At 39.0% G+C, this 22187-nt stretch overlaps 3 protein-coding genes across 7 annotated transcripts; 2 read left to right on the forward strand and 1 right to left on the reverse strand.

Moving 5' to 3' along the window:
* Positions 1-670: 670 nt before the first annotated feature.
* Positions 671-5131, reverse strand: pheta2 (PH domain containing endocytic trafficking adaptor 2). Of its 4 annotated transcripts, none has more exons than XM_065964788.1 (5): positions 4994-5047; positions 3564-3663; positions 3038-3126; positions 2641-2938; positions 671-1902 (listed from the first exon to the last, which is right to left on the reverse strand). In XM_065964788.1, exons 3-5 carry the CDS (start codon positions 3116-3118, stop codon positions 1499-1501), a joined length of 783 nt encoding a protein of 260 aa, XP_065820860.1. In that variant the 5' UTR covers positions 3119-3126; positions 3564-3663; positions 4994-5047; the 3' UTR covers positions 671-1498. The 4 variants fall into 4 exon arrangements, with proteins under 4 accessions (XP_065820860.1, XP_065820861.1, XP_065820862.1 ...); XM_065964789.1 differs by lacking the exon at positions 4994-5047 and adding an exon at positions 3748-3975; XM_065964790.1 differs by lacking the exon at positions 3564-3663 and having other exon boundaries at positions 4994-5131.
* cd2bp2 (CD2 (cytoplasmic tail) binding protein 2) lies at positions 4612-8397 on the forward strand. Of its 2 annotated transcripts, none has more exons than XM_020645723.3 (7): positions 4612-4720; positions 5042-5120; positions 5816-5945; positions 6256-6413; positions 6494-7076; positions 7155-7240; positions 8128-8397. In XM_020645723.3, exons 2-7 carry the CDS (start codon positions 5046-5048, stop codon positions 8236-8238), a joined length of 1143 nt encoding a protein of 380 aa, XP_020501379.2. In that variant the 5' UTR covers positions 4612-4720; positions 5042-5045; the 3' UTR covers positions 8239-8397. The 2 variants fall into 2 exon arrangements, with proteins under 2 accessions (XP_020501379.2, XP_020501380.2); XM_020645724.3 differs by having other exon boundaries at positions 4661-4720; positions 5021-5120.
* A 1045-nt stretch (positions 8398-9442) lies between these two features.
* Positions 9443-21138, forward strand: prr14 (proline rich 14). Its single transcript, XM_020645719.3, has 11 exons — positions 9443-9538; positions 10662-10691; positions 10787-10963; positions 11754-11910; positions 12000-12065; positions 12928-12968; positions 13851-16730; positions 16811-16952; positions 17516-17625; positions 18312-18380; positions 19297-21138. The coding sequence occupies exons 3-11, from the start codon at positions 10821-10823 to the stop codon at positions 19586-19588; spliced, it is 3900 nt and encodes a 1299-aa protein (XP_020501375.2). The 5' UTR covers positions 9443-9538; positions 10662-10691; positions 10787-10820; the 3' UTR covers positions 19589-21138.
* The last annotated feature ends 1049 nt before the right edge of the window (positions 21139-22187 follow it).

The raw sequence follows: 22187 nt of genomic DNA on the forward strand, positions 1-22187 counted from the left end.
ACTGTTAAAGTCGGCTGTGCATTTCTTATAGACATGCTTTCATAAATATTTCTGCCTAAGCAAAATTTTACAACCATATAATAAATCAAAAGTTTCATTTATTGGAAAGTCCCTTTTTTTGCACAGTTAATAGTTCTTTTTCACTCTGCAGTTGTATTTCTTTCCATCATATTTATAGCCTGCTGTTGTATTCTAAATTAGTAGCCTTCTGTTGTTTAATATTACAATTTTTTTGTTTTTTTGCTTTTCATGCTTTTATTATTTTATTAAAGAAACGGGACCTGAGTATTATATTTCTAGTATAGTTAATGTTACTCCTATGCTAAGGAAAGACAACAAACCTCCTTGAATCAGTCCAGCCCAGAATCCATAAACTGTGCCAGCAGCGCCCTCTGCTGTTAACATCCCCCAGTCACAATCTCTGCCTCTGAATAAATAAAGTTTTTCACAGTAACATAAACGGCAAGTTTGGCTTTGCTTTGCACACATTTCTCTTCAAGTCGCTCGAAATGTAGTATATATTCAACGCCATCTTCAAGGATTCTACTCAACAAAATCCTACCTTTACAAAACCCCATTTCTTTTAATGTTACCTATTAAACCACATGTTTTCATGCATCAGTTTATCTTCACCTTTGGCTGCATATAACAACAAATTAATGATGATATATTTAAGTCAATGGCTGTACTTTATTTTCCATGCAGTCAATAATATATAATACATCAGACAGCCTTCATACACTATAGGGTGTGATTTATAAATGCCTAACATGTGAATACATAACTGCTCAAAAAAAATGTAAATATATCTTTAAAGCAAGTGCACAGGTTTCAACGTAAAGATGAAAAATATATGAATTGTAAGCTTAATACTGCTTCAAAGGGCCTTTTCGTACCACTGATGAATTAGCATATTGCAGCACATGAGAATACACTGCTCAGGAAATAGCATGTGTTTACAATGAAATGAGAAAAAGGGCACAAACAGGGACGAGGCATCATGAAGGACATGATGCCGTGCCAACGCAGGAAAAGCTTGTGTGCAAATTAATGATGGCTTCATTCCGTTTAGCTGCTTGAGTTTCTGGATTTGGTGCGTGCTAGTTCTCTCGACACCATCGCAGCTTACTGTGACAAGTAATCAAGTAAATAGAAAAGAGACACTGTTAACATTATTGTGATATTCATCAGAATGCTGTAAATAAAAAGCCTATCAGAACACTGTTTCTGGTCCAAAAGGTAGTGATCCCCATCCCATCTTGTTCCATGGACACTTTAAGGCCACCATGTTTCAGGAAATTACAACTTTCTAAAAACAAATCTAACAAAAACATGATTTAAACATATAATCTAAAACATTTAGCATATTCGCAGATATATCTGGCTCTAAATATGTTGTCATGGTAACAGAATAATTTACACTTTAGGTTCAGTTCCTTTTTTTTAACACACATTGTAACTTCCTCCTGAAATGTCTCTAAACTGTCTGTTTATTTTTTCACCCCAGGTCGATGAGATCTTCTTCACTGCGCTCCTCCTTCGCTTGTCGACTCCTCAGCCACTCCTCTCTCGCTCTCTTCACCTCCTGCCCGTAATAGTCATGAAGTTTGCTGAACTCCTCAAGAGGATCGAAGCCCACCAAAGGCCATTCTCCGTACAAAGGTGCCGGTCCATTAAGTGGTGTGACGTGAGCGTTTCTCCTGTGCCACAGTTTAGGGGACTTTTTAGTGACCACCTTGGAGGGTCCTGAAGGTGCATTTAAAACCATGCCAGCACTGAAGCTTCTTCCCTCTCTGACCTCTGCTGCTGAGCCCTGCACAGGGAGGAAGAGCTGGGACTGTTTGAGGCCACTGACGGATGAGCTGCGATGGGAGTCACCAGGGCCTTGTTGCTGTTTAGCTTCTGCACATGGAAAACAGGAAGAACTCATTATTACCAGTATATATCACTGTTAATAAAGCTCCTTTGGCAAAGGTCTAGTTGGAAAAAAATGAATCAATCAAAACAATTGTAAAGTAAAGCAGCAACAACAACAACAACAAGAGCTCCTGTATGGAGAAATAAACACATTACAGCAACTTTGCCAACAAGAAAGTACGATTGATACCAACAAATAAAAGGATATGGGCAAACTTGCCTTCAAATAAATTTATCTTAAGAAAATAATAATAATAAAATGGTCTGTTAGCATCACACTTTTGCTCATTTTCCACTTACATTTGAATTTTCTCTATATTTAGAGGTTTTTTTTCAGGCCCAAATTTGTTGGCTTCCTCTCGGAAGGAAACAACCCCGTGATGCGAGGTGGATTTACCTTCAGCCAGAGTAGCCATTTCCCCTTTTTTTCTTTATGCTACAACGCCTAAGCAGCCTTCTTTTTTTGATGGACATATAGTTGTACCAATCTTCTAACTTTGTTCTCTACTATAACTTTTTTTTTAGAAAGTAACAGTAATGAAAATGAGTAAAATAAAATGCAGCCAGTAGTATTCAAGACCAAAAGCACTATACAAGAACAAGTCAGTTGACTATTGCCAATTATTCATTTCAATCTGTACTAACTAATTAAAAACTTCTCACAGGCGCTTTAATTAAAAGGCACCAAAGCCCTCAGTGTTTATTCACAGGAACATGCCCCACCTTCATACTGCACTCGCAGGTCTCTCAGCAGCAGGGAGAGGTAACAGTGACTGGCTGAGAGCAAAGCTTTCACCCAGCTCTCCAGAATCTGTCGATCACCTGCAGAAAATCTGTACGTTTTCAGACCTTCAAACACCAGGGAGAAGGCAAACTGTCCCTCAGACTCAGAGGGCCTCACTGAACACCCCTCCAGAACAATGACACCCAGCAGGTGTCTGTCAGCCGGGCGCTCCTGGTAGAAAAGCAGGTTTGCCTTTAGGACAAACCAGCGCCGATGGTAGGTTGCTGTTCTCTCTTTCTATGGAGAAGGACGTCAAAGTAAAGCATGATTATGGTATTAGTACATACCTGTGCATTATGTTAATTCATGTTGTGTACATGTTTTCTTTAACCCGACCTTTTTGTAGAGATATCCCTCCTTATCCACTGGAGAGGTGCACGAGAGGTAATGTGTCAAAATCTTCTCATGGAGCTTCATCCCAACACCTGCAGCAGAGAAACGGCTTTAACATTCAAAAACTACTCTGAAAAAAAACATCTCAAACCTGAAGTAGATCGAAGAAGAAGATCTCCAAGAAAACGTTGATGCTGAAAATAAAAAGTTCACCTTTCATTTTAGTTTATTTCAGTGTATGATTGAAATCCTTAAGGCTTGAGAGCAGCGGACAGTCCATCATACCTTTAGCACACCTGATATAATCCCTCATGTGCCGTATATATGAACAATTTTGAGATGTTTGTAGTTAAACTACAACACAGATAAGGATTGTAACTCGACTTACAATCCAAAATCTTGAAGACAGACAGACAGATAGATAGAGAGATAGATAGATAGATAGATAGATAGATAAATGTTTTGTCTTGCTGTATATTGACTCAGACAGACAGAAGGGACAGAATAGGAAAGAGTGAGTCAGACTTACCTCTGCCAATGCTGAATGCCCCGCAGGGTCACTTCACTCTCCCACACAGTCTTTACATTATTTACATCTACAGATATTGTTCTCCTGCTCCGTAGTGTTCCTAAACATAAAGCCAATTGCTCTCTATCAGTTTGATGCATCCAGAACCGGACAATGTTTGAAAGTATAGTTTCAGGTTACTAACACTGGTTCTCCCACGGGTACGACAGGACGAGTGTTGAAATATAAATAACTCGACCCACTTCCTTGTAACAAAATCCTGACACATTATATTCTCTCTCCCTTACGCCTGCGTCTACCTTACGCTCCTGGATTGGCCCAAACCAGTAGTGGGAACCAACCTCTCTGACAAGAGCTGCTACCTGGAAGTGAGATGCTCAATGTTGAAGGGGAGTTTGCGGTCTGAAGTATATTTGCCTCAGCGCTTTCACTTCTGCAGTTGAGTTACTATTTGAAAATTACAGCTGTTCGTTTTATTTTAATCTAACAGGGTTTAGAGAAGATTTCCTTTGGTAGAGTGGTTGCACAAGTTAAAAAAATACAACTAATTGTTGCTTGTTGAGGGTCAGGAGTCTCAACTTATCGCCTCTGTTGTGTGGCTCTTTCTTTTCCGCTATTATTTTTGTAACTATAAAAAAAAAGGGAAGGAAAAACGTTGACCTTTATAGTGTGTAATTCCTTTGATGCTGAACTATTTTGGACACACACTCATCCTTTAAATCCTCATGGACCTCAAAGAATTCAAAATCTAAAAAGAGTCCCAAGATTAAAATGTGGGGTCAGTACACCATGTCTTCACGGTTTGAATCAAGTGTCAAAATAATCCCAAGAGCCCAAAAGAGTTTCTTTCAAATAGCCTCGCACGATCAAAGAGTTTTATTAATGTAAGAAAGATGTCAGGCTGACTTTGTTTGTTAGATTTAGTTATTTTGGGGATTTACTTTAATCATTAAACATGTTAAATTAAGTGTCAGTTCTTTTTTCTATTAAAAGCACTCCTTTAGGACCTACGCTTGACATCTGACATGCCCTCCTCACCAGAAGGGGGCGGTAATAAGTCGTACCATGTTTACCAAACGCTACAGAAAACATGAAAATGAAGTAGAAACCAAAGAAGAAGAAACAAACGCGAACGTCGCTTGAATTACTTTCGCCAGGTTTGACCACATTTACTCCCTAAATAACGGTTTACTGCCTCGTTTACTTGTCTTTCACCCCGACAGATGACACAAGTCATATAACTCTAGCTGTGTAAACATGAGCTCTGGCCCTGCGCAACACGCTCGCTTTGCATGTGTGCACGACTTAAAGCTGGAGGCTAACATTTTAGCCACCGAGCTAACACGAGTCCTGTTATAACCGCGCGTATTTTACAAACGTCACAAGAATCTTTTGTCTCTTTTGAAAGTGTAATAAAAAAAACGACTCACCACAGCTGCGTTTGTGTAATCAAATAGCCTCCGTCTCGCCCTCTGCAGCACCATGCCGAAGAGGAAAGTGACATTTGAGGACGGGAACGGGGAGATCGACCTGGATGACGACCTCCCAAACAAAAAGGTAGCACAAGTCCCGGTAACGTCATTGCCTATGATTATCATATGATTCATTTATCACAGGTGTAATCGTTCAAATGAGCTCGTTACACGACACTAAAAGTCCGAAGAAATACTGTAAATAAGACTTAAGGCTAACAATATTATCCATGTATGGCAGGGGCGTGTTCGTGCTTTTCTTTTTTTTTGGACCGGGGTGGCCACGGGACCTTTGCAGAGGTGGCATGTATTTTTTAACTTTAAAAAAAGTGACACGATAGAGATGCAACATAAAGGTATTCTTAGCTTAACTCACGATTAAAAAATGTCCGAAATACATTTTAATAGCAACATTTTTTTTTTTGTTGCACAGAAATGATGGACTCTTTCCTCTCCTGTGCATGTGTGGAATAAAATAGACGTGAGGACTGTTTTTCCACAATTAATCTCGAAAAGGGGGCTTCATTTAAAAGTAGAAATAAACTACTAGCAGCCTTTTGATACACAAAAAAAGTTTATTTGAACTTTAGTCCCACCGTTGACAATTTAAAAAAGCCAATCATTGTTTAGGATTTCTTGGATGGCCAGCTAGATTTCAAGGCCGCCCCCCTCCCTACACCCACCAAATGCTTAAGCTGCTATGAAGAGATTCTTGTATTACCTTCCTAGTAGATAATGTTATTCATAATGTTTCCTGTCTTTCATTAACTTTTGCACTAGACCTGCGAGGCTGTGAGTGGACCAGGCTCCAGGTTTAATGTCAAACATTCCCTTGACAGTGATGAAGAGGACGAAGGGGACGACACAAAGAGCAGCAAATATGATGTTCTTGCCAGTGATGATGTTGAAGGTATGTTTAATCACTTCAGCTGTGGTTATCGTGGGGTAATTGGTTTTTAATTACTTTGTTGTGCCATGTAATTAAGTACACATTTTAGGACATGTTTATATTTTACGAGCAACTCTAATTTCTCTTCAGTGTTTTTCAATAATACAATTTTGAATAAAGTGATAAAGAAGCAAACTTCACACAAACTGTTTTCTTTGTATCGATTTAGTTCATTTCTGGTTCATCCAAGTGCCACAAGGTTGGAAAGATGATGTTTTGTGTATGGAGTATTTGTAAACATCTCACCCCTGACCATACTAACTGTTTTCAGGCCAAGAGGGAGCAACAATTGACTTTGACGAGGGAGTTTCTATTACACCGTTCAACCTGGATGAGGAGATGCAGGAAGGGTACTTTGATTCCGAGGGAAACTATTTTGTCAAAAAGGAAGAACAGATTAGAGACAACTGGCTTGACAACATTGACTGGGTAATTGCATTTTAAGGACTTTTGCTTCATGTTAAGAAACTAAACCAGCAGCGTGCAATAATACGAGTTACTTCTTCCAGGTTAAAGTAAAGGAACAGCCTTTCCAAAAAAAGAAGAAAGGCCTCGGTGCCAAACGGACACGCAGAGTTGGTGATGAAGATGAGGCTGAGGAGGAGAAAAAGAGAGAAGAGCAGCAGGTGGACAAAGAAAATGAAGAGGACGAAGAGGCAGAGCCTGCTGAGGACCCGCTGGCTTCTTACACACAGCACCAGCTCACTGAAGCTGTGGTGGCACTGATGCATCCTGGGGAGACGGTCGCTGCTGCTCTCCGGCGGCTAGGAGGCCTTAAAGGACGGAAAAAGGGGAAGCTGAGGGAAGAGAGTGAACCCACAGAGGAGACTAAAAGGGATGCAGAGAAGCTCGACAGGCTCACTGCTCTAGCTGACAGATTGGTGGGATCTGGGATGTTTGAGATCTATCAGCAGACTTACGAGAAACTGGCTTATTTGATGAAGAGCATGAGCAGCAAGCAACCAGCTGTTAGGCAAAGAGCCAGCGGAGATGGTGATGATGAAGAAGGTGATGAACTTGACATGTTTGCAGATAAATTTGACGAGACACTTGGCAACTCGGAGGATAAACAGGAGGAAGAAGACAAAATAGGTGATTACAGTTTACTTGAATAACTTTCATTTCAATATCACAAATGATCTTTTGTTTAATCAGGTTTTGTCTCCTCAGTGACTGATGAAATATTGTGGGAGTACAGATGGGAAAATGAGGACAATTCAGAAGTTTACGGCCCCTTCACCAGTCAGCAGATGCAGGTGATGTCCTATCCCAATTTCTAATAGAAAAGCAGAACTTTAGTTTTTGGGTGATATTGTTCACCAGTGGGCTTCTCAAAGATATTCTTTCTCTGTTACATTGACTTTACATTATGAATAGTAAACACGGTACTTATCATGCAAAAGGCAGTGGAACCAGCGACAAATTTTATTCTTTGTTTTAGATGAATTCTTCTGGTTTTGTAGGAAAGTGTAAAAATGATATGAACAAACTTGGAGGTAAATTCATGCAACATCAGGGCGACACCTGATGGTGGTGGCAAATTTTATTGATTGGGTGAAAAAAAATGTATATTGCCTTTTTTAATTAAACGCTGCAACAACAAATCCATTAGTTGGCAAATATTCAATTAATCCAAAAACTATTTTGTTAATCGATTAATTATTTTGAGTTTGATTAAAAGTCTATAACAGTAATGTTACAGCCTGCCGCAGTCTGTTGCTGTAAACTGAGCCACACTCCATTACAGAGCGCTTTGTACACTCCAAAGACTGAAGGTATAGATCCTGAATGAATTCCTTGTTTGTCTGACACACACACATCATCCGCTAAATGATCGCTGTGTTGTGTGTTATTATTATTATTGGAATGGCAGCAATGTGTAAGCCTGTAGTGAACAAATATAGATGATGTGATACATTATTAAGAATCGGATCATGATTTGCTAGTTTTTGATTTTTCAAAGTTAAAATGAGTCACAGTTTAAGTGACATTAACTTTTTTTTTTCTTTTGATGACGTATGTATGGAACAAATTAACAAATCCCATTATGTTGTTTGCTGCATTCTTTGGCTGCAGGTTTGTTGTCACCTTTAACCTAAATCTGGACAGGTGGGTTATAATCTTCTTATTGTCTGTTTTGCAGGATTGGGTGGATGATGGCTATTTTAGCAGTGGTGTTTACTGCAGGAGGAAGGACCAGGAGGGATCTCAGTTCTACAACTCCAAGAGACTAGACTTTGAACTCTACACATGATTCATGTCAAGCAGTGGCAAACTCACTACCTTCACTCTCAGCAATAAAGTTGCCCTTCAATCTTTTCATTAATTGACTTCAAAGGGTGGACAATTCATCATTTTAACTGGGGCTTTGTTTTCTGTACATTGCTTTTAAATAAATAACTCATATATGTGGTATTGCTGTCAACCATTTGTTTTCCTGAGAACCAAATCACGTGTGTTTGTTTTCAGACTCATAGATCACTGATTTAACTGTGATCATTTGGTGAACTTTCCATAGCCTTTCCATTTGCCATGCTAACTTCACTACGGCGTAATTGGGATAATTATATTAGTTTGAATACTCTTCAGTTAAGCAGGTACATCAGAAAAATTTAAATTTCTCAGGGAATTACATTTTAAGATGTTCAGGACAAAATTAGACTGCACACATGTTAAGAAATATTCAGAAGTAGTACTAGTATCACTTAAAAGTGGATATACAATATCCACTTTTAATGGGATCACTAATATTACTGCCTAGATTTTTTTTTTAATCTGATGAAATATACAGTATATATATATATATTTTTTATACCAGCAGAATATCCCATACACTATGGTATCATAGCTGAAATAAATGCCTTATTTGTATGCTAATTTGTTAAATTTTAGGGTCAGATTGAGTTGATCAAAAGAAAATGATAGTGTTTAAAGAAAAAAAACCTAAAGTTTAGTGATTCAAAAGTGTTTAATGTGACCCTTTGCTACTGCAGATGTGTTGTTTTTAGGCTACAGGCTGTAAAATAAATAAACTTTTATGCAAAATGTTCAGTGTGTGGAAAAGAATGGCTGATTAATCTTAAAAAAAAAATAATTGACTCTCAGGTCTGATATGCTCAAAGAAGCGTTTTGCATTACCTTTTTTTTTTCAAATGGTTGAGTCGCTCTTATTTAAATTTACTATAATTTCAGCGCCTTCATTTAGGAATTAATTGTGTATTAAGATTCTAGGTCACCCGAGGACATAAAAGAAGATCGTAAATCTTACAAACCATTTATGCTTTTCCCATTGGCTGCTCATCATCGTCGACGCCTCAAAATCGCATCTAATTGGTCCAAGATTTCAACTGGGGCCTGCCGGGCGGAAAAATAACTCGTGCTGTGATTGGTTGATCCGTATGTCTGGTTGTTGTTGAAAAAAAAAAAAAAAACGGATACTTCTGCGAGTCGCTGCTGCTGCTGCTGCTGCTGCTGTGTAGGGGCGCAGTCCGTCCGGCATGTGTTGTTTACGGTGAGGTTGGAATACTACGCTGTGGTTCAGCTAAACGTGTCAGGTATGTTATTGTAATGTTATTTCGCTTTTATAGCAATATGCGACTAAATTACAAGATTGGGGATGTGTCCAGCTACCCCGCGTTAAACGCACTGAAGGTTAAGAGGAGATGACAGCTCCCGGGCCACGGCTATTGCCTGGTTCAGAAACTGTATGTTGCACACCAATATCAGCGTTATAGACCAAACCATGCCGACGGGAGTTGCAATAAAACTCAGCTTAGGTATGACTCAAAATGTTTAGCTCGTATGTTTTTTTAATGATAGTTAACGTAGATATAACAGAGACAGATAACGTAAAAAAGAAACCGCATCATCACAAATGTGAAAGTTTTTTTTAAATGATGTTCGTTCCAGTAAGTAGACGTTGCTCGTTTTTGATCTAGCCGCCGCTTTGCTTTGATTGATAACGTTCACTGTAATGACTTTGTTTTTAGTTTGCTTTGCGTCGTTGGTTTGTTTCTACTCTCAGAAAAGCTAAACTAAAAGTTCGGCTGGTTTTTCATCGTGAAGCAAACCTTTCGTTAACGTGTGAAGTGCCAACGACGATGACTGGCAAAGACAGAGCACCAAATTCAAAACACTGGTGTTGTGTGTTTTTTTTACCCAAACCTCAGTGCTGCTGCAAAGTGCCTTATTCATTATCATAAGCTATTCCTTGTAAAATACAGATTATAACTGTCTTTTGCACAATAAACATTTTCTAGTGTTACAAAACTGAATGCACGTAAATGTAAATAAAGGCTATTGCTTTATCTTTACTTATTTATTCTTGTTTTTTTCCCCCCTTTTTAACCACTTTATTAAATCTCTAAGTTTATCTCTGTGATGTTTAAAAAGCCAGAACAAATCGAGATGACTTAATTAGTTGTCTACAGAAAAAAAAGCCCACTAATTTGATCATTTATAAAAAAAATATTTAGGGAAACACTGACACAATAGGATTTATTGAAAAGGCCCCATGTGCTGTTAAAAACAGTGATCATAATCCTTCACTATTTCTCTTGTTTTATTTATAAATCCATCCACTGCATTGTAAGGATTTGATGGGTTAATTAAAAATAATTATAATTCGTTGCAGCCCCTACTTGTTTTATGTCAATGTTATTTGTTTTTCCATTTTAGATTAAAACCTGTCTCCCAGAGACCAGAGAAGTAAGTGGAGCCCCATGTTGAGACCTATTTTGATTTTCTTTCTTGTTGATATGATACCCGGCATGTTTTCTTTCTTCCACTTATGTTATTTACAGAGGGACAAGGAAGAGAAAGAGACAGAGCAAAGGGATGTTGACTTGTTCCTCTGACCCGCTCCCCCAGATAGTTTGTCCAATGGATGAAGATGCTATTCCCCCAAACAGTTTTTTTAGTACACCTCCCCACAGTGAACCTCCACCACCTCTCCTCCCCCTTTCCTCCATCACTCCCAGGTATAGTTGCCCTTGCACCTTTTTTGGTTTCTTTTGCTGGAGCTGTATTTCCCTTGCCTTGCTGTTTTACACATTTGTCATCTTGATAGACTTTATGATTTAAGACTTATAAGAGTTAGGACTTAACCAAGGACTGAGTATACCTGATTATCACACATTTGGATTGTCTCTGAGGAGAAATCTGAGGAGGAAAGCAGCATAAACCTCTTCATCTGAATTTAAAAGTCTGTTACATTTGTTTTATGAAGTAAGAGTTTCCAGTAGCAGGTGTCAGGTCACATGAGCTGTTTTTTTTATGTTTGTAACTTAATGGAAAACCAAATAACACATTGATCTTGTTGGGTTTGTGAGCTATCATCAGCTGGTTTCTGCATTCATCCAAATATTATTTATCAGATAAGAAGCCCAAGTCCTTACACAGATACCTCTTTTACTGGTTGATTCATTTTCTTTAGTTAGACTTTCATCCATGTTAACAATAATATATCAGCTTACTGACCTAATGGTTGGGATACTGGACATTTTGTGTTTTTAAAACAAAGCTTGTGAAAAATAATGCATGGGGATGTTTAATGCTAGAACTGTTGTTTTTGTTGGATTAATTTGTAATCCAGATTCAGGCACAAAAAATTGACTCAATCAGGCAGTACACAATAGTAAAAGAGTAAGGGACATTCTGATTACAGACGTTTGCATTGTGCAGAATTGCAATGTCTTCTTCTCACAATGCATTTGAAACAAACAATGCTGACTTCTGGATGAATTGACTTTTGACTTTTTGTAAACTCAGCAGCTGTGCAAATGATGGAATATCAGGACACAGAAGGAGTTGTCGTATTCAAGCACAAAGCCCTAATAAGCAGAGCAATACAGGCGGTGAAGCAACGCAGAGACCATCAAGAGAGAATCCGTCACCCTCAAAGAGACAGAGGGACACAGGCAGCATGGTAGGAGTTTCACCTAAATGTTGTTCAGTTTCTTCGCAAACAAACAACAAAATGCTGATGCAGAGCTTGTGTGTATTTCTAATTTGCAGGTACAAGTGCCCCACTTTGAGCAGCCAAGAGCTGAAAGCACACATGAACATGAGGAACAAAAAGAGGTCAGTTTGTTCTTTCATCTTGTCATGCTGGATCCTCTTATTTCTCGGTGTCTCTTTCAGTCTCTCAGTCCCTACGTTACAGCCTGTCTGCGTGCGCTTCATAGACATGTCCTTGTCTTAGAGCTTTCGGCGTCTAATCTGTTGCAGGAGCTTTACTGTAGGTCTGTGTATGTCAGCATTTGAGATCTGTACAGTGTACGGGTGTGAGGGTTAATTGAGCGACTTAATCCTCCTTCACGGTCTGCTGCATCCACGCAGAAAGACAGTCGTGTGTCTAATGTGACTCACAAACGTGAGGGTCACAGACATTACAGTGTCTGTACATCTTTAATTAATGACTTTTTCTCTTGTCTAGTCAAAATGAGATGAGCTAATACCAGTGTTAAGGAACAAACACCAATGAATTACTATTAAATAAAGTAATATGGCAGTTATTGGTATGAAGAGAACCTCTTAAAACTCTTTAGTGTTTGATAATAAATGAGACACCTTTAGTAAATAGAAAAACCAAAGCTTTGTTTACAGAACTGATATGCAATCAGAATATTAACCAAAACATGACATGAACGAGCAAGAGATAGCAGAGGTGTTAGAGTGACCTAGACAGAACATGAAGAGAGTGAAACACCCTTAAGTGTGCGGGGTTTTGTTTGCAGGGGAAGTTGCTCTTCATCCACACATGTTTGTATTTTCCCTGCAGATTGTCTTCAGTGTTGTAGTATGTCATTCTGTGGATTTTGGGTGCAAGACACCAGACAAGTTTCCATGTGAACAGACAAAGTGTTATCAGTGCTCAGTCAATCATGATTATTATTCCTCAACCTTCTCTAAAAGAATGTCTTTCTCTTTTTTTATTTTTTAGGAAGGGTGTGACTTCAGTTTTACAGCAGAGCAGAACAACAGGTAAGTGATTGAGCTAATATGTCTCAGCTTGTGGTGCTTGATACTCATGAAGTGGGTCAGTTGGAAGCATAAATGTTCAGATTGGTGTTTAATTGAGAGAACTGCTCAAACAGGTCCTCAGTTTCTACTCGTGTACTTTGTCATGTATTGTTTTTTTGAAAGGTAACTAATATAGTAAAAGGCAGGTTAATTTAAAGAGTACCATTCATACATAGAGCATTTCAAAGTGCTTTACACGGTTACATGCAGAACATTCAGAATATTATTAAGCAAAAATAAGACATTAGCTTCAGTCTCCTCTCACTTAAGTTTACATTTGGAAGTCATAATTTAACTTAGTGTTTAGAATTCCTCAAAATTATTTTGTCTTGGGTACCAGATCCTGGAGTCTCAGACTCCATACTGATTAGTTTCTGGAACTTTTCTCTTAATTTGTCCCAGACCCTGAATTTGGTGCAGATACTTAATTTCAATAATTTTCCTTTTCTAATTCTAGTCCTATCAGAATGAAACAACATATCCTTAAGTTTCCTTTCTCTTTAATTATATCCCAGAATACTTTTCACTTTGGTCCCTGATCCTGTAGTCCCAGACTCCTACAGATTCAATTTTTAATCTCTGTTTATTTTTAATCTCTGATTATGTAAAAACTTCAAATCCAAAGCAGATTCAAACATAAATTTGATTCCACTGTAAATAAATATTCATTAAATTAAAAGACTTAAGTAATGAAGAGAGTATCAATTACAAAGTATGGTTCACTTAAAAAGAAGCGTTTGAGTTAAAGCGCTGTCATGTCTCTGATCAAATGAGCATTATAACTTTGTTTGTGCTTGTCTTTTGTCTTTAAAGTCTCATTTCACTCTCTTGTTTTCATCATAGGCAGTCAACGGACCAAGGGAGTTCACAGAATAAACCAAATGTCCCTGCTGCAGGAACTATAGAAGAGCAGTTTGCTGATAGTACCATACAGAACCATGCCGCCATGGACACGTGTGCTGGACTGTCAGTTGGACACAGTGTTATAAATGCGTCCGTCCCAAAAGGATGGGTGATTGGCCCCTTGATTCAGTCATTCAAGTCAAAGATGGCCAGTTTCACAGAGATCGTCATGAGTCCTGTGAAACTCTTCCGAGCGAATAGTCCTCCCCCGTCCGCAGACCATCCAGAAAAGTTTGATGAGTGTGAGCTACAGCCTTGTGGGACATCTGATGGGGATCTCTCAAAGCAGAATGACATTTTTCGTCTTCTCCCACAAAGAGAGAATGGGAATCCGGACGTTGTTGAAGGGGAAGATGCACAAAACACAGAAACTGTAAAATGTTCTAAAAGGTTATCATTTGAAGTGGAGTGGTCCACAAGGCCTGAACTGCAAGATGAATGTTTAATGACTGAGAATGAAAGAGACTTCCCTGACCCTGTGCCTTTGCAACACAGTCCCTTACCCCACTTTATGTCTGAGGAAGTTTCAGATTCTGGAATTCTACAACCCTCTGTCCATGGAAGTGCCTCACACGATTCAGCGGTGGAGATAACCAGATCTGTGGAGGACCAGAAGGACAACCTAGCTGTCCGACGGAAACCACAGCCAAGGAAACGTACAGGAAGAAGAATTGCCTCTAAGCCTGTAGCATCTGAAGTCAGAGAGGAGACTCACTCAGAGGTTATCAATGAGCAGCTTTCTCACATTAATTTAGTAAAATCAAATGATGACAAGTCCCCGTCATTATCTTCTTCAGGCTCTTATTCTCAGCCTGAGAAGGACTCTCCTCACCTTAATGGGGAAGACAACGACGACAGAAAAATAGAAAGTTGCGGTCTAGTTCGTCCTACCATCCGAAAAAATATAAATGACTGTACCAAAGGACGGACTTTGAAGCCTACTTTGGAAACTCTGCAGCTGAAGTCTAAGCTTGAACCTGAAACCACTTCAGCTGCAGATCTGGGGAGAGGGAAGAGAGAGCGGAAACAAAACTTGAATTACCAGGGCTTTAAGAGAAAAAGAACGACTGCAGATACAAAGGCTCCCAAAACACAAGAGTTATCGACTGTGGCTCCGGACGGTGGCATGCTGACAGGGGTTATATCACCAAGAACGGAAGATGATTGTACAAATAACTGTGTGGATATTGAAGCTACCCTAAAGCCAGCTAGAAAAAGACCCGCTGTTACAACAAGAGCAAATTCAAAAGGGAAAGGTGCACAAGAAATACTTTCTGCAATAAATGAAGAAGTGCTAAATGCACAGAGTAAAAATTCCCCTGATGCGATGATGGATTGTTCAGTGGATAAAAGTGGTGTGGCAAAAAACATCCAAAAGGGCATAAAAAGAAAGACGACGCCCTGTGGTTTAAGCAAAAGGCTGAAGACAACTACAGATCTTTGTAAATCTGATAGAAACACAGATAATAGAATGGATCTTGAAACAACTGTTGCTATCACCCAACCCAAGCAGGACCTTCTGTCAGAAGTCCTTTTCCGTCCTGATATAAAGCATTTCCAGAGCCCAAGCAGGAGCAGGCTTATAAAAAAGAAACCACTAAAAAGGAAATCACCAAACCAAGCGGGTTCAACCACAGAATCAGATGGCACAACAGATTCTACCTCCTCTTTAACACTTTTAGCGACGCCGTTTGAACTCACACCCAGAGATTTGAATGCCTCTCGGAAGGAAGAGAGCAGGAAAACGGAGCCTTACAAGCCGTCCAAGAGACCAAATAAAGGTTTAAGAAGTGCTGTGAAATCATCTGGGTCGGCTGGGAATGGTGAGTCAAAGCAATGTATCCAAAATGTTCGTTTGACAACCAAAGAAAACCATTGTGAGGAAAGCAAAGCTAAAATGGCAGTGGACCCGGTGTATTTTGAAATGACACCTTCAGAAAGTTCACTTCAACCCGTTTCTGCGCCTCCCCAGAATCAGTTAGACTGTTATGTAAAATTAGATTATATTGTCGAGCCTGTTGTGGATGAAAAAGAAAAGAGCTCTACCGTGGCAGATGAAGTTTTTCCCACAGATGCTGAAGCCAGTTTCAGCAGCAACACCATCCTCTCTAGTCTAAGGTCTACAGCAAGAGGGGTTACCTCCAGGCCCAGGAGAGCAGATAAGAAAAGTAGAAGGTGTAGGGTTTTCCAGAGTAGAAAACAAAAAGGTGCAGAGGTGACCAACTCGATCACTATGGAAGACGCAGACCTGGCTACACGCTCATCAGAGAGCAGCCCCTCAAGGAGCCTGTTACGCAGCTACTCCTGCCCAGAGATCCCTTCTATCCGTCACCATGACACGACCTGGACCTCCGCTCTGAATTCGCCTCATTACAGGAGGATTTACACACCACACCAGCATCAGTCCTCACAATCACCCTTTGTCCATCACTCCCACAAATCCCTGCGGAGGGCTCGTCGACACACGGTCTGCAGTCTAGAAGTGGAGAGGGAGATCGCCCCTCTCTGCCTCCGTAAGGAGGTGTACCCATCCAGAAGATCTGTCCCGTACGACTCGTCCACCCAGCACCTGTCTCCAAGTCTTGCACATTCTCCCTCCACTTCCCTCACAGCACTTGCATCATTTTTCCTCTCAAGCCCCCTGGCTTTCCTCTCCAAGAAGGCAGACAGCAGAGGAGCTGCAGTCAGCCCAAGCACTTCCTCCCATGGTTCCTCTCCTTTGTCCTCTTTGATTTACCCGCAGAGCCCCTTCACATGGCGCCTCCCGGGATTCCTCCAAAGAACTGATTCCTCCAGTGCTACCATGGACTCTAGTAGCAGGTAAAATCTGTAAAACTATGTTTCATGATAGTACCAAGTGTTCAGCACATTATTGAGTCTAACTCTTGGTTTCTCTGCAGTGGGAATCCCATGGAGTGTGAAATTGAGAGAAGAGGACAGAGTGAAGAAGAGGATGACGGTGAAGACACAAGCTCATCCAGTCAGGAGTTTGAAGATGTAGCACTGAGGGAGGAAAAGGCTTTCTCTGATTCTGAAATCAAGGTATGCATTATTTCCCACATTTTTTTGGGGGGACTTTTTATGCCAAATGTCCTCTAACAGACATGACACCAGCATGTCATTAGTGTGTTTTATGTGTTTGTCCTGATATCGACCTTATTTCCAGTTTAGTAAGTCATATTGGATGACTTTAAACCTAGTCTATTACAACAGTCGTGCCATTCATCCAATTATTATTTGAGTTTTGTTGAAACTATTTACTATTTATTTTGGTCAAATGCACAACATTTGTAAAGTATTTAAAAGTCATTAAATATTAACTATCAGTCGGTGTTTAGTGCAAGAAATCAAATAGTGGTGACACATTAAGTACCACTTGATGTTTTGGCTCATAGAAATCATAATTGCACTTCAGCAACTCTGCTGTGCTTTGTTTCTCTTTGCTTTCTTTTCTGCAGACATTCTTTACCAGAACATTTGATGGTAATCTTGGAGCGAGTTGTCATTGTCCTGTTCTACTTATTTTTCCCTGACATCACTTTGCTTTTGTCACAACTCCATTGTGGAATGCTTTCAAAAGGATACTATTTTTTTCCTCATCACAGGTGGTGCAGAAACTTGAGGAACGAGGGAAGGTGTCATCTATAAGAATTCGAAAAACATTACCCAAACCTCAGAACAACCTGACACCCATGGGCCTGCCCAAACCCATCAGGCAAGTACCCTGTTGACATGAGTGGGTGTCTGTGTAATCTGTAGATCAAGGGTTCTGTATGTGTGACAGAAACATCCAAACTCAAAGATGCACACATTAATGTCTTTGGTACTTTTAACCAGTAGCTTAGCTGTGGGTCAGTCATGTTTCAACAATTCTACCACACTTTCTTAGACACCCATAAGTAACATTAGCAAGTTCAGGTAGACAAAGAGAAGGGGAATTCTGCACGGGTTCCTCAGTTGAAAAATTAAGCACTTTTTTTTTTCATCCATAATTTTCAACCCTTAATTAAACATTATTCAAGTTAATGGTGAATAGTGACAAGTTCAAAGAGCAATCTTAAACAACAGTTTTCTAGCTGGTATTAAATGTCAGGGTACTTCAGATCTATATGGATGCAGTCTTGTTGTTAAAGAAATTCTCTTCTGACTCTAAATATTGAAGCTGTAGTTTGATGAATGTTATTGACTTGATGTCCAATAATCAGTGTAAACTTTGATACAATTCCTCTATCACGATTGAAAGTAGGACAGCTTGTACTGAGTCACAATCTGTCCCTTCATTGAAAACTATCGAGCGTTAATGTATGTCATTGTCAGTATGTTTGTTTACTATTGAACACTCTTTGATCAATAATCAGGCAGATTATTACAGCATGTGTTTTTTTATGTATGTTCAAACAGGCTGAAAAAGAAGGAGTTCAGTTTGGAGGAAATTTACACCAATAAGAATTTCAGCAAACCACCTGAAAGGTAAGGTCAACATTACACTAATGTATGTTGAACGATGCACATAAACACAAAGACATGCTTGTGCATCATAAAGGTTAACAAATAATTTGTAAAGTTTCTGTTTGTAAAAAGTATTTCCATTTTCTCCAGATGTCAGGAGCTCCTTTTTTTTGTTCCTCATGCGTAGCACGTGTGATAATTGTCGGGTTACTTAATTCAGTCACTTTTCCAGTTTCAACACACATGACGCTGAAAACGTGCTTAAAATAAGTGTGCAGTTTGGAGGTGAAACAGCTCAAGCTTCACTTTCCACACACTGTCACATGTTTGACCAGAGGGTGGCACTAAAGGAATGATCATTTTATTAAGCCAATCAGCTGCAGTACTGAAGGATTCTGCAGCCTGCTGCATCAACTCTCAGTTCAAATTTAGCCTTTGTATAATATATTTATAACTTGGTTATTAGTTGGATTTTTGCATTTCTAAAATAATAATGTTTGCACCACAGAGGTTTATCTAGGTAACCACTTCACCATAAGAAGACGTGCCCCATGAGGAGGTGTAAATAATGACATTTCATACAACTATACTGGGAGGTCAAACAGCAGTTATTTTACAACCGTGTTTATTTGCATTTTTTGCATACCATTTAGCTTTACAGGAATCCGGTAGAGATCTAATTTATTAATTAAATGATATCATCTTTTAGCAGGACAATGAAACTCTTTCTTTAATCCATGACTTGCATCGTCTCTTTGTTATGACCTTACTTCTAAACTAGTTAGTTTATGCACCAAGTAATTGAGGTGCAGCAATTTTGGTAGCCGGTTTTGTAGCCTCTATTGTTGACTTTCCTCATAATATAAGAGATAACTTACACATAGCTGGTAACTTCCTATGTTCACCTATTGATCAGGATTCATCATTTGTCTTTTAGCCGCCTGGAGACTATATTTGAGATGCCTCTCAATCGCCGGAATGGCTCAGAGTCCTTGTTCGGCCAGAGGCGTTTCAAACGATTTTTGGAGTTTCTGGAGGTAGGAGAGACCAGGAGACCAAAGAAGCCTCTTGTTGGTGTTTTAAAGTCCGGTAACTCATCCTCCAGGACTCGACGAGGGGGCTTCCCTAAAGACGAACCGTCCTTCAGCGTGCAGGATGTGGACTCGCTTCTCTGTGCCAAGCTCGATCAGCTGAATTTGTGGTTGATGCACGATCAGAAAGACAGCTGACAGACTTCTATTCAAAGTTTGAATAATGGCTGCCATTAAAGAACACAGTGCAAGAGATAATGCTGTTCCTATGACTAACAGTTTTTCCAATATGAAGATTCTTACGAGTCTTCCAGCTTTTTTTTTTATATGCACAATCAGCGTATAATGTCTGTGTTGTGGTGACAAGTAATCATTGAAGAAATTAATTCTCAGTCTGTAGCGTCTGTAGCTGGCAAGTTAAAGAAACACATCATAGCACCAAACATGTTTTTCCTCATTGGTTGTAAACATAGTTATTCAATGCATTATACAGTGACTCTTTTTGTTGTTGTCGCTGCCCTCAAACTGTTGCCGCCCATACTTCAACTGGCCTCTTTCTCTCTGCCATACCTGAAACTGACTACAATCAAACTCTATTTATCGCTATAAGTCTCAGACGTTCCCAGCATGTTAGAAATCTAACTTTCTCTCTGGTTGATTTGTCTTTTAAAGGATGATAAAGCAGACTACAGATTTTTCTTTCTCTTTTGCACTCTCATCTGAAAGACAGCATTACATGATGTAAGTAGTAGTGACCTCGCAGCATTTTAAGTTATTTTGAAAGGCAGCTATTTTCTATTGAATGCAGACTAGAACTCGTAAAAAAACAAACAAAAAGCCGTAGAGAGATTTGTATCTGCTGCAACTGATTTCAAAACCACGTTTCTGTCCAAGGACTGATTTTGCTGAGCTCAGGGCAGACCCTGTTTTATCGGTCATTTATTTGTGTCATCGCTGATGTGGTGTTTTGTTGTTTGTAGATTTTATGTTTGAAACATTTCAGCACTCCACAGAGCATTTTTAATCAAGATGGGAGATTCCTAGATTCCACGCTGGTTGTCTCTGGGTTATTTTGTGGTGTCTCTCTTTATATGATTGCAAATACAACTTCTTGACTTGACTGCCTAAACAAGATTTTAAATTATTTTTTTTTGCCAATTTTTTTCCCCATCAGGTTGCCTTAACTGTAAACTTCTTTGGTTTCTAAATGGATGTTTTGAAGGTGTATTTGTGAATGTGACTGTTTTTTTTGTTTTTTTTAGGGCATGTCAATAATGCTTCAAGCTACTCCAAGCACAACAGTTTTTTTTGTTATAAAATTGTTATTTTATGTTTGTATAAAAGTACAACATATGAATACATCTGACACTTATAAAATGAACATGGTAACAATGCAATAATGCCAAGAACAGTTTGGAAACCAGAGCAAGACCTCATGATGTTATGATGGAGCACTGCCTTGCCGTTTTGTTCCCAGTAATGACCCAATCCTCCATGATCACGTTTATGTTGATACTCTGTATATTGACAGATTCACTTATTTAGCAACTTTTGTATTTTAAGGTGCAAACATATGGATGAGACGGTCATTACTGGGGAGTAATAGTATTACTCTTTAATATAACATGTAAATGTCCTGTAGTGTCATGTCTCATACTTTAGCTAATGCTGGATTTTATATACTCATTTTTTGCATTGTCCATATGTTTATACATTGTTAAATAAATATTACAGCATCTAAAAAAACATGTCAATGGTTTTACTACTATTTTATATGTAAAAAAAAAAAAAATAGAAAGAAAGTGGAGTAGAAACGTGTAAACTGGGCAGTGTTTTTCTGCTTCTTGTAAGTGCCAGTTTCTTCATGTCTTTGTGGCTTTCAGAAGGAAGTCCTGTCAGCAGTCAGTGTCTCTGCACAGTCAATCCCACTCCTCATCCTCTGCAGAGGTTGATCACAGGTGATCAGTCTCGCAGAGAGAGGAGATATGAGATCAGTGCCATCAGAATGGGAGTTAAAGCCAGAATGGAAACCCATATAATGATGGAGATGATGCCAAACTTCTTCGCCTTTCGTAAATGCTCTGCAGCCACCTCGGGGTCTTTTGTCTTCTCGGCCTGTTCAGGATTGGCAAAGTCAGTATTTAAAAAATAAATAGAAACAAATCAGGGAAAGTAAGACATAATGACACAAACACAACTGACAAAATCAATTACACTTAAGTCTTGTTCGGCCATTTAAATTCACTATTATAGCTGTTTTTTTATCAATAATCTTCAATGTTTGTAAATGCCTTAGACCAAAATATGTGTATATGTGCAAAATCAGACATCTGCACATAGCTCTGTATATATATATTTATTTCTCGTTTACTGCACATAGTTCTGGTTACATCTGTTTACATCTGTTAGTCTGATCACTGTCCACTTATATCTACTCTTTTATATTTTGTATTTTAAGTTAAGTTTAAGCTTTAAGTTGTATTTAAATTGACACTTTCTATTTAGGTTAAAATGTTTTGTTTACTTGCATTGTTGTTAATTTACTGCTCTGTGTGCCTTTGAATTGCCCCCCGGGGACAAATAAAGTTTTTTGAATTGAATTGAATTGAATTGATCTCCCTTTTAAGGGAACTAATTATAGTGCTCAATATTTGAATGTATTTGGGAATGACATTTGATTTAATTCTCCTTTTGTTTAGAAGTCTTTCATCTTTTTTTCAACCAAACAAAGCAAGTCAGTAGGACTCATTTCACATCATGAAGAGGGAGTCTCTTAAGGTCCTCAAATCCTTTCTGT

The sequence above is a fragment of the Labrus bergylta genome, chromosome 16 (assembly GCF_963930695.1).
Source record: "Labrus bergylta chromosome 16, fLabBer1.1, whole genome shotgun sequence".
In the NCBI taxonomy this organism is placed as follows: domain Eukaryota; kingdom Metazoa; phylum Chordata; class Actinopteri; order Labriformes; family Labridae; genus Labrus; species Labrus bergylta.